The sequence below is a fragment of the Polypterus senegalus genome, chromosome 11 (genome assembly GCF_016835505.1).
Source record: "Polypterus senegalus isolate Bchr_013 chromosome 11, ASM1683550v1, whole genome shotgun sequence".
Lineage (NCBI taxonomy): Eukaryota > Metazoa > Chordata > Cladistia > Polypteriformes > Polypteridae > Polypterus > Polypterus senegalus.
This window is the reverse complement of record NC_053164.1, coordinates 96111092-96123602: the sequence shown is the minus strand read 5'-3', so window position 1 is coordinate 96123602 and position 12511 is coordinate 96111092. Positions and strand designations below refer to the sequence as shown.

General features: G+C 35.9%; 1 protein-coding gene across 2 annotated transcripts in view; it reads left to right on the top strand.

Moving 5' to 3' along the window:
* LOC120539333 overlaps window positions 1-12511 on the top strand; it is a 101857-nt gene that overhangs the window by 69333 nt on the left and 20013 nt on the right. The window contains exons 5-6 of one of the 2 annotated variants that reach the window (XM_039769309.1): window positions 549-1424; window positions 5175-5227. In XM_039769309.1, the coding sequence (XP_039625243.1) occupies window positions 549-1424; window positions 5175-5227 (929 nt within the window). The remainder of the gene's footprint in view (window positions 1-548; window positions 1425-5174; window positions 5228-12511) is intronic. The other variant, XM_039769310.1, reaches the window with a different exon arrangement.

The following is a 12511-nucleotide window of genomic DNA, read 5'->3' as shown; positions in this document are numbered from 1 at the left end:
ATTTGGGGTTTGTTTCTGATAACCTTAAACAGAAAATACCTTAAGCAGAAATCACACCATCGATTTTAGTGCAAACCCGGCCCACTACAATACCCAATCATACTCAGACAATTTGTGACCAGGTTATGTCTTAGGTTGAGAGAGAGAACCAATATTCTCTATTTATTTTTCTTTTTTCAGACTTTAAAAGTGCTGCACATGCAGAAGCACTTTAGGAATGCATCAGACTTTATTTTATATGGTGCCTTTCAGGCATTACACTATTACAGATCACTTGATATAGTGCACAAAAAAACAAGGTCATATTTGCAGACATTTAGAAAACTGGTGCCTTTAAGTGAGTATATTGTAGTTCTGGAAAGTGCCACAGTATTGTAAAAGTCAAAAAAGCAGTCAATCAGCCTATAAAACCAAAAAGGTTTATGTTCTAGGCTTAACTAATGTGTAATCAATAAGTCAACCAAAATATTTTGCAATGTGAGGCTGCTGTATTTGCCAGAAACTTGAAGTATAGCACCTTAATAAGCAACATAACTATCTTTTTTAAGGATGTGAACCTGTACAAGATGGGAATAGAATGCACTCCAGTGGAAATTGGAAAAAAGCATGGCAAATATCGTAAAGGTCTGAAGAACACTGAAAACAGTGCGGAAGGTTTACAGATTCCTTCTCCTGTAGCAGCACTGAATATTTCAAACTTTGAAGAAGCTGAATGGGAAGCAGTTAGTAGTTTGAGTTCACTTAATGAAAATATTAAAAATGCCCATCTAAATGACACTGGTGAGCTGGGGTTCCCTGAGAAATTACAGATTGAAATTAGAAAAATCTGTGAGACTGCTAATGAGATAAGTTCTGCCAACTATGCAACTCTTCCACAAATGTATCCAGAAAACGAAACAGAGAAACCAAAAGTGGTACATTTTGGCATTCAGTCATCGCAGAAAAACCTGTTACCTTGTGGAATGCCTGTTGAAAACAGAACTTTGTTAGTAGAAAATAAAAATGCTGTCCTGGGTGATAAATCAAGTTCTCAAGCTGTTCAAAAATGGTGTGTTGGAGTAGACGAAACTGAAAAGCATACTGTTGAATCAAAAAATAAAGATGATGCCCCAGTTACATTTTATCATCAAGATGGAAAACGTGAGGAAAATATACACTTTTATCAAGGTTCTCACTGGCAAACACAAAAAATACAGCAAAGTAAGCAATCCAATATCCGACCTAATATACCAAGTGGAACTTCCAAATTATCAAGGCAACTTGATGAGGCTACATTACTGCGACGACGAGAGTATTGGAGAATCAAGAAGCAAGAACAAAGAGCCAAAGTATCCGCAAAAATGCGAGAACTGAAGAAGCAAACTGATGGCGGAGCAGAGATATGGAGTAATGCCCTGTCAGCCTCATATGTCCAGCATATAAAGGTAAAGAAGAGAATAGTTTCTAGAGTTTAGAACAGAACTTTTTATTTTAATCTTGAACTTTACAATTATTTGTTAACAAGCAAGAAGAGGAAGTGGAGTAATTGCATTTAAAGGTCTGTGGTTTTGATCTCTTTTCGTAGCTGGAGTGTATGCACTCTATTAAATATGAAAATTTGGTCCCTCACACAGGGTGCATGACACACACTTGACCACAACTGGTATTAATCCTTGTATACATGGAACTTTCAGAAAACACTATTACATAGCCACAAAGAACTGTGTGCAAACTTTTATTGAATACTTCTTCCTTGAACACTATGTATTCATCTTTTTAAACTAATTTTTAATACTTTAATATTTCCTAGAAAACCTAAATAATAACAACCTACTCAGTCATATTGTGCTACACAGTAATCACAGATCACAGTTACATTTTTGTGACTTTGTTCTTGTGGTCTGTGATTATTGCAGCACGGCTTCTGCAGTGGTGAGCTGTTTTATGGCACCTTCTGTGTTTTTCATCTACTTTTGTTTCTGTAAAAGGCTGTTTCAGGTGCTGTGACTTGTGCTGTGTTACTCTGTGCAGCTGCTGCAGCTCATTGCCTTTGTTCAGCTTCAGACTCCTCCTTATCATCTGAACTCTGCACCTTTACAGTTCCCTGCCCAGGACATTAAGGATCTGGTGGCATCAGACATAGCTCTTTGCACTGTCTCACTCACTGGTGTTTATCTTCCCACTGCAAGCCTTTTTCTAAAAACTCCTCATCTGCCATCAACAACAGGACTCTTTCAGTGCTGTGCTAGTAAATATCATGGCATTTCGTTTGCTACCTCTTACCACTCTACACTTCTAGATACATACAAAGCAGCAACATAGAAACACAGCACATAAAATGCACATGTAAAAATTTGGGGTTGCTACTGATCCTATAGGTTTTAAGCAAATAAATTATCATAATAAAAGAATTTTAAACTGTTTTGGAATATTTCTGCAAGTAAATTGTTATGGATGAAATGAATGAGGCATACCTAAGGAACTGTGTCCACACTGTATCATATGACCCAATAAGAACTGTAAACATTTAATGGTTAAATAGGAAAGAGAGTCAAGAATCTATTCATCCATGACCGAAAATGTGTTGGATTTTGGGTTAGTTGTTAGTTTGAATGATCCAAACCATAGACCTTAAGGTGCTATTATTATTTCTTCCTGGGATGGAAAGCCTTCTGTAGTTTTGAAATAAAATATACTTGTGGCTTTTTTCTTGTCGTTTGTGTTTAGTAATTTAAGTGCTAAATTTGCAATTCCAGTCATGTTGAGTGAATGGAGTGTTCTGGAGTTGTGTGGATGTTATTTCATACATAAATCAAAAAATAATGGGCATATCATTCCTTCATTTGGAAGGCCATGTAAAAACATTCCAAACTACTATCTGAAGATCACTGGTATAAATAATGATGATGTTTGATACTTTTAATAGCAAAACATATTATTAATTTTATGTTATTTTCCTCAGTTTAATTTTGAATTTACTATATGTGTTGTCATATAGTTATGGAAATATTTATTGAATGTATCAATATTTTAGTAGATATAAAGTTTTTCCAATGAAGCTATTCACGTGAAATTCTCACCAGACATTGATAGTAACTCAAGAAATCTGCAAATATAAAAAAATCACAACATTAACATCCATAAATAAATTTATGTAATAAAGTGGAATGACGCAGAGAAAAAGTATTGAACACACTAAAAAAAGCAGTACACCAAGGCAAGGAATCAGCTGAAATCTGTAAGTACTTAGAAAACAATTCCATCTCCTATCTGTGCAAATTGATATCAGTTGGGTTAGTACATATTAATGGGCTATAAAAAGGTGTTTTGCTACCAAGGTGTCATACAAGAAACATATCATGATGGGTAAAAGCAAAGGGCTCTCCCAAGACCTTTGCAACCAGATTGTTGCAATCCATATCAATGGAACTGGTTATAGAGACATTTCCAAAGTTCTGAATCTTCCAGTAAGCATTATTAGGGACATTATCCACAAGTGGAAGAAACACCACTCCATCATAAGTCGGCCACTCACAGGTGCTCCTTGCAAGATTTCTGAACAAGGAGTCTGAAAAATAGTCGGAAGAATAGCCCAAGAGACAAAGGCCATTTGGAAGGAGGTCCAGAAAGACTTGAAGTCAGCGGGTACAACAATAAGCAATGCATTCCAGTGGCATGGCCTCCATGCGTGCCTCAACCCGCAAGATTCCAATACTGAAGAAAAGGCATTTTGAAGCTCATTTAAAGTTTGCTACACAAATATTGGGAGAATGTAGTCTTGTCAGACAAGACTACAGTTGAACTTTTTGGCTGTCGTACTGCACAACATTTTTGGAGGAGCAATGGCACTGCATGTCACTTAAAAAGCACAAGCAGTGAAGTTTGAAGGTAGAAGGATCATGATGTGGGGCTGTTTCTCATCTCGTGGTACTAGCAGACTTCATGTAATTCAAGGAATGATGTATGGGGCCATGTACCAAGAGATTCTTGAAATTAATCTGCTGTCCTTAGGATGATGAGACATACTGGACCTTCCAGCAGGGCAACGATATAAAACATAGAGCAAAGGAAACTCTCAGTTGGTTTCAGAGAAGGAAAATCAAGTTGTTAGAATGGCCCAGTCAGTCACCTGACTTTAATCCAGTTGAGCGTTTGTGGAAGGAACTAAAGATCAGGGTTCACAAGAGGGCCCCCTGGAATCTTCAAGATTTAAAGACAATCCCTTTAGAATGGGTCAAAATCATACCTGAGCACCGCAGGTAATTGGTTTCTTCATACAGGAAGTGTCTTAAAGCTGTCATTATGAATAAAGGCTTCTCCACTAAGTATTAAATTCGTGTGTTCAGTACTTTGTCCGTTTCATTATACTTTAAGGGTCATAATAAAGGTATGTGTAATAATGTTGTGAATTCTTTATATTTGTGTATTTCTTTAGTTAATACCAATGTCTGGTGAGAATTTGTTATGAATAGCCTCTTTGGTAATCTACTTACTTGATATTTGTTGAGGCGTTCAATATTTGTTTTCACTCAGTAATTTTGTTCCATTTTTTGACATACATGTGTATACAGTCAGTATATTTTTGATTAAATTAGAATTGTAGGTTTGAAGATACTATATAAAAAATAACCATAATACAATCCATGTAATTTGAATTAATTTTCCATCATCAAACCACCTTATTTACGTTCCGAGTTACAGAGCCATTTTAGCTCAAAAAATACTTTTGTTGTGTTCAGAAAAACTAAGAAAAATGTGTATATTGTTGTGCTCTTAGGATGATAGTATTGGGTTTTAAGATAAAGCCATTCATGTAATAAGTACCTAGTCTCTCTCTAAAATCTTCAATTATTTTAATCTAGGCTTACACGTAGTGAACACCGTCCTCTTTTACGATAGAACTGTACCAGCATCACAGATTTCACAGCAGTTCATTGTGGCTAGCACCCAGACTGAAATTGTCTGCAGCCATAACAAATGTCAAATTGGTGAAACGTCACAAAATAATACCAACAAGTTCTTGACAATAGCAAAATTTGAAACTTTCCAAATTCCTTTTAAAAAAAAAAAAAGAAAATAAGCACGTATTTGCTACTAACCATGTTGTTATATTTTCTCTGGTTGTTTTGCAAAACATTACAATAATTGTTTATGAAAATAAATGACTTAATTACATTATCTTTGTTTGAATTAAGGGTGAAGATCAATGGCAAATACATAAACCTAAACACAGCAGCATGACACACAGGTATGGAATATATTATGGTAACTGTCAATTTTTTTTTTTTTTTGTCGTTTTTATTTACTTATATAGTATAGAGGCCATCTTTGTAGATACTAGTATCAAGTTCTGAAATGTAACAGCTTGAGTTTGAAGAAAGCACTTTATATTGAAACTGTTCTATTCAATGTCTTTCATTTATTTGTATGTACCTACAGTTAATAATTAATGTAAAGCTGTTCATGATATGTGTGCCATTTACTGTTTGCATAGCATTCATTTTTCAGTGATTAGCCTTTAAAACAATGGAAACATTCCACAAAGTTGTTCCAAAAAGAACTATGTGAACATTATAATATAGCATATATAGTATAGAAAAATAAAATTAGTAAAATTTAATGTATTTTGTTTAGAAAATTGAAAAAGGTTTTGTTTTTTTAAAGCAGATAGTTCTCATTTGGTATTTACATCATCTTATCAAAATGAAGTTGCTGTTTAAAATATCTTAGTTATCTAGCTCTGGGTATTTAAATGATTGCTTTGGAAATGTAGTGCCGATATTTCTAATAAAGATCTCTTACTTTACTAACATGCCTAAATTGAACATCATAATACACAAAACATGTAAAATTGAATATCTGTAAAACAGGTATGATTAGATCTGTTGTCAGTGAAAGTAGGTAACAGAAATTGTATAAAGCAAATAGATTTTTAAAATAGAAATTATCTGCTGTTGCAAACACAAGCACAGTTCATCTCAGCAGCCTTTCAGAAGAAGTCACAAGGGAGAACAAAGAAGTTCTGAAAACTACCTTACAGAAAAAAAGTGAGGTATATTAAAGGTTCCCATAATCAGCTGCTAGCACTATGATTATGAAGGTCTAAGCAGCTCAGTTTCACCCTATGGCATGAGCTGTTTATACAAAGATGGAGAAGGTGAAGAGCCGGAGCAAGAATTAAAGCAAGTGGCCTGCCTTCCAGTATAATTCAGTTACTTTCAAATAAGATGGATAAACTGTTAGCTCTTACAGCAAATTATGGCATTTTCAGGTACAATGTGTATTGCAAAGAGTTTTTTTTAAAGGATCAAATTGTAATACAGAATCTGGAAGATCTTTTGATAAGATAACTGTCCAACAGTCTTTTGAAGTCTCTGATGAGTTTTTCAATACAATGGGTTGATAGACAGGTTGTCTGTGTCAGTGCGAAAGATGCAAACAATCCTTCTATCTGTCCATAAAGCTCTTGACTCTATTTAAGCCATGTTGTAATGTGTTAAATTTTAGCATGAGTTTAACTTCCCATTCTTTTGTCTCTCTCTGTGTTCTGAAGTTTCCCATGAGCACTGTGACTTAAAGTCCCTCTCACAGTGTCCATGGCTGTTGAAGTGGGCTGCTACAGGAACATCTGTTTTGCCATGCTTGATGTGGAACCTGTGTAAATTAATTTTTTGGCGGAGTGTTTGTCCAGTTTCTTCATCATAGAGTGCAGTGTCGGGACATTTTATATAGACAATTAGGTTGACCACATTAGATGATCTGCAGGAAAATGATCCCTTTATGCAGTGCTCTATGTTTGTATAACTACATGGTCTGTATTATAAATGTGAGCATACGTTTTACATATTTTCTGTAGGCAGAGAAATGTGCCCTTTTCTGTTGGTCCACTTAGGGAGTTTTGGAAAATTAGTTGCTGCAGGTTTGGCGGTTGCCTGTATGCCAGGAGGAGAGGTTCTGGAAATACAGAGTTATAATTTTCAGAGTTTCGTCATTGCTTAGCACTGGCTGAAATTCTTTTATAATTTTTCGAAGTGCTTCAAGATGTGGGTTAGAGGTGACAACAAGGGTGATATGGTTCTTGTTGTCTTTGTTTTTATATTCCAGAAGGTTGTCTCTGGGTATGGCAGTAGCTCTTCTTATTTGAGTGTCTGTTTTTTTGGGGTATAACCTTGTCTGATGAAATGTTGTCTGAGCTCCTGCAGTTGTTTATCCCGGTCTGTCGGGTCTGAGCAAATACAATGCTTGGCTGAAAATAATGGAGTGCCTTATATGCTTGAGGTGGAAGCTGTCACTTCTCAGGTAGGTCCTTCTGTCTGTTGGTTTGTGAAAAACAGAATTTACAAAGGTGTTATCTTTCAGTTGAATGATGGTGTCAAGGAAACTGATTTCTGGTTTTGAGTAATTCAGCTTGAGCTTTATGTTGGGGTGGAAATAATTATATTCTTTGTGAAAATGGAGGAGGTCCTTCTCACTGGCAGTCAGTGATTTTGAAGATGTCGTCTATGTAACAGAGATACAACATTGGTTTTAAGATGCACATTGACATAAAATCTTCCTCAAATTTTGCCATAAATAGGTTTGCATAGTGAGGTGCAAACCAACAGCCCATTGCAGTCCCCATTTGTTGCAAGTAGAAGGCTTGTCCAAATGAGAATAAATGATGTGTCAAAGTGAATTTTATTGTTTGTATAACTGACTCTGTGTGGGTACATAATGTTGTCAGAGGTACATTTCACATGCCAATATGCCATCATCATGGGGGATGTTTGTGTAAAGTGCCTCATCATCCATTGTGGCCAGTAAGGTTCCCTCAGGTAAGGGGCTTCTAGCAGACAGTTTTTTAAGAAATCAGTGGTGTCCTGGATGTAGCTTGTTGCATTGTGGGTGAGGAGTTTAAGAATTTGTTCACCCAACCAGAAACATGTTCTGTACAAGAGCCAATTCTTCAGATTATAGGTCTTCCTGGAATCCCTTTTTTTGCGAATTTTATGAAGCATGTAGAAGTAACCCATTTTGGGGTTCTCAGGAATTAAACTCTTTACATGGTCTCTGATGTCAAGAGAAAGCTACTATCTTTTTTATAGTTCCTTCTTCTAGAGATATATGGGGTCTTCCTGTAGTTTGTAATAATGCATAGTACTGGACAATTGTCTTTGTACCTCCTGTATATATAGTCTGATGTTTTCATGATAACTAAGGCACCCCTTTGTCTGCTGGTAATGATCTCTGGAGTTTCCCTTAGTGAATGTATGGCTCTCCGTTCATCAACAGTAACTCTCTGTCTGAAGCAGTCTATATAAATGTCCAGGGTGGAGTTTCTGCCAGCTTCTGGTGTCCATGTGGATTTATTAGTGGAGTTGTTGTAACTGCTTGTTGTTGGTTCCTATGTGTCATTGTTTTTTTTTCTTGTGGAAAAATTCTTTTCTGAAGAATTCTTTCATATCACCGTCTGATGTTGTCAATGGGCTTTGCAGGACAATATGAGAGTCCCTTTGTAAGTACTGAAATCTCTGCTGCATTTAGTGTGTATGAGGATAGATTAACAATACAGGTCTGTTGCTCTTAGTTTTTTGCTTTGAAGTGTCCAGCTTTCTCTCGCAGTCTATGCAGGTTTTTCTTTTTTTGACAATAATGAGTTTCTGGAGTCTTTTGTAATATAGATGTAGCTCCTTTACCATCTCCTGCCTGTCATTTCCAAGGAGCTGGATAAGATCTTGGATCTCTCCTTGCATGTTCTTCTTAATGTTGTAGAAAATTTTGATTAAGTGGTTTTCTTATCCTTGCAGATGTTTTAGAACATAGTTGCTCTGCAAACTGAGTGTTATAAGTGTGTATAGTTGGATTCCTTATCATTATGCATTTCAAGTTAAGATTTTCCTTTTTACATTTCGTTAAGATGATGTCGCTGCCCATGTGTTCCAGTTAATTCCACTGGGTCTTCAATTCCATGTAGTAGTGGTATATTTTGGTGTCTTGTATGTCTGTAGTACCTAGGGTGTTGTACCTGGATAGCCATTATGAATGTAGCGAGAAGTCTAGCAAAATGACACCTTTTATTGGTATTGGTTAGAACATCGCATAAAGGGATAATTTTCCTGCAGATCATCTAATGTGGTCTAATTCTTTGTATGAAATGTCCTGACACTGCACTCTATGGGGGAGAAACTTGACCAACACTCTGCCAAAGAATGAATGTACACAGGTTCCACATCAAGCATAGCAACACAGATGTGCCTGTAGCAGCCCACTTCAACAGCCATGCACACAGTGAGAGGGACTTTAAAGTTACAGTGCTCATGGGCAACTTCAGAACACAGTGAGAGAGAAAAGAATGAGAAGTTAAACTCATGCTAAAATGTAACACATTACAACGTGGTTTAAATAGAGACAAGAGTTTTATGGCCAGATATGAGGATTGCTTGCATCTCTTGGACTGACACAGACAACCTATGCACTGAAAAACTCATCAGAAACTTAAAAAGACTATGTTGGACAGTTATCTTATCAAAAGATCTTGACTGTACATTGTTTTCCTCTCTTGCTAAATGAATCTTAGCCTGGACAGGTCTATTAATCTTTTACAGTTAAGATGTCTCAATTAAAGATTTTCCAATGCTGTCTCTGTCCTGGTGCCTATATAAACACATCGAAGTCCAGTTTCTGTATTGACATCTTACCTGAAGAAGGGGCCTGAGTTGCCTCGAAAGCTTGCATATTGTAATCTTTTAGTTAGCCAATAAAATGTGTCATTTTGCTAGACTTCTCACTACATTCATAATGGCTAACATGGTATAACACCCTAGTACTAATCCAGACATTGAAATTCTGGCTGTAGGAATTTGTCCACATTGTCTGCCAAGAGAGAGGTAAGTTATTGCAAATGGAGATTTGAAATTATTCAGTCTATTACCAGCACTTTAATAATGAATCATTCTAACAAAACAGTTAAAATACATGAATTCAACCTTGTGATTTTGAAGGAATGCTGAAAAACTTCTATTCATGGATACAACAAGATGAACCTGCTTTATTCAAAGGTTAACAATGCCTTTAAATGTAAACTTGTGCCACCATTTGACAAATCTGACCACAATCTGATCCATCTTCCACCTAAATACAAATCTGTTATTAGATGGCAACCTACTGCCAATAGGATAGTGAGGGAGGCTGAAATGGATAGGCTAAAAAAAAGTTTTTACTTGGTTTTTTTTTTGTTGTTCATTCTAATTTTTCATGTACTTCTGTAAAAAGCTAAATTTCTCCTGACTATCTGTCTACTGTATCTGTCTTACCATCTTTCTGCCTGTCCATCTAATTTTCTTGAAAGACTCAACTGACACACTTGGGCTTCTTATATGGCTTTAAAATTTTAAAAGTACATCTACTTTTGTATAGTTTGCTTTCAGTTGATGAGCTGTGTGTTGTAAATTAAATAGCTGCTAGGATGTTTAGATCATGTGATGAAAAATGCAGACAAAATTAAATAAGTTGTAACATTTTATATTCTTTTCCAGAAAATTGTTGTTTTAAGCACTTTTCATTATATTAGTTTTTTTTTTTTTAAATGAAGTTATCAACCTATAAAGCTTGTTTCACTAATATATAACCACTGTAGAGCAAGTATTTTGACTTTTTTCTATTTCTTAAAAATACATGTTGTAGTACAGAAACTAGGCATGCCAGTTTCCATACTGGAACAATAAGGATTATAACAATAGAGAGTGCCTAATATAATCATTTTCTGTTTCAAGTTTTTTACTACTTACATCTACCGTATAATAAAAAATATATTTTCTTCAGCAGACTAATAAATAAACATAAGTAGTAAGTGTATCTAGCTATAGTCCTCTTCATGCTTTTCTGATGTAAGTTGTAAACTCCTTTACACACTTATTGATTGTCTACTGTCCTATCCACTTCTTCCCACTTTGTGTTAATTTTCCTCAGATCACTTTGTCATGTTCCTCTCCAGGGGCCTTATGCATAACACAGAGCGTAGAATTCATTGTAAAACTTGGTGTACGGACAAAAGTGGAAATGTGCATACGCACAAAAAAATCCAGCCGCATAAATCTGTGCGCACGCCAACTTCCACATTCTTCCACAACATAAATCCCGGTCAGTGTGAAAACAAATGCACGTGCACGCACCTTCTGCCACTCCCCAACTCCTCCCAGAATTATGCCTCTTTGAATGTGCAAATCAATATATATAGCCCTTAAGCTCAGCGTTCTGTGAAAAGACAATGGCAAAAGCACAGGGGAACATAGAAGAATTTCAGCAAATACCATGTGGAGGGAAGACAAAACGTACTATTTGTTGGTTTAAACAGTGGTATAAACTACAAAAGGAAGCTAATCGAGTGACATTTTGGCGGAGACACTCGAAAGTTCGAGTTCACAAAGTGCCCAAAATAAAAAAAAAAAAAAGAGAAGACAAATGAAAAGCAGCGGCTGGAGCTAAAAGAGATGCGGCAGGAATATAAAGACTTGTAAAAACGTGTATATATAATCGTTTTGACGAAGTCTTTAAAGATATGTTGAGAAAAATTGAGGAACACATTCAGGAAAATGCGTCTAAACTGAGAGAACTTTCCGATCAGCTGGAAGATGTTAAGCAGACATTCAATGCTCGAATTGAAAAATGTGGAACAATTGGCATCTAATGCCAATGGAAAAGCTACAGATGCGAATTCTGAATGCAAAAAACTCGGACACAGACTTGCAGCTCTGGAAAATGGATGCAGAAGGAATAATATTAAAATCAGAGAGTCTACTGTAAACCCAGTGAAATTCATAGCTGAACTGTTCTCAAAAATAATTGGAGAGGACTTTAAATCAGATACCGAGATAGCGGCAGCTCATTGCATACATGGATCAAATACCTCTAAACCTATGTCTTTAATTGTCCGCTTCAAGAGATTGCAATTTAAGCTTAATGTAATGGCAATTCTCAGACGCAAACAAGAGATTATATTTGAAAATAACCACATTCATATTTTCCCTGATTTCTCACCCTCAACAGCTGCTAAATGTGCAGCTTTTTACAACATTAAACAGCGGTTACGGAAAGCCGATATCAGATACATCCTCTTGTATCCTGCCAAACTGAAAGTGAATATTCAAGACAAATATCACATCTTCTCCTCCTAGGAGGAAGCAGAAAAGGAGTTAAGAAAGCTGATCCTGACGCTTTTTTGAAATACGAAAGTGAGTCGTACCCTGTCATGGTATGGCAAGAAGATATTACCTGCTGACTGATCTGCTTGCAATGATAAGGGTACCATAATTATACATCCATTTTTCTTCTCGGACACTTTTTGTTTATGTTTTAATTATAATTACATGCGTATGTGTGGAAGAAATTAAAGTAGCTATTTTTTTTATTTTGTTTTTTTTAGCTATTCTAAAGGAGACTGTTTAACATCATACCCTTGGTTTATTGTTATTATTGCATTAGGGTTTACTGTGCTTATTCAGGGCAACTTTTTAAAACCATACCCTGAGTTTACTGTCTTAATATTTCAAGACTG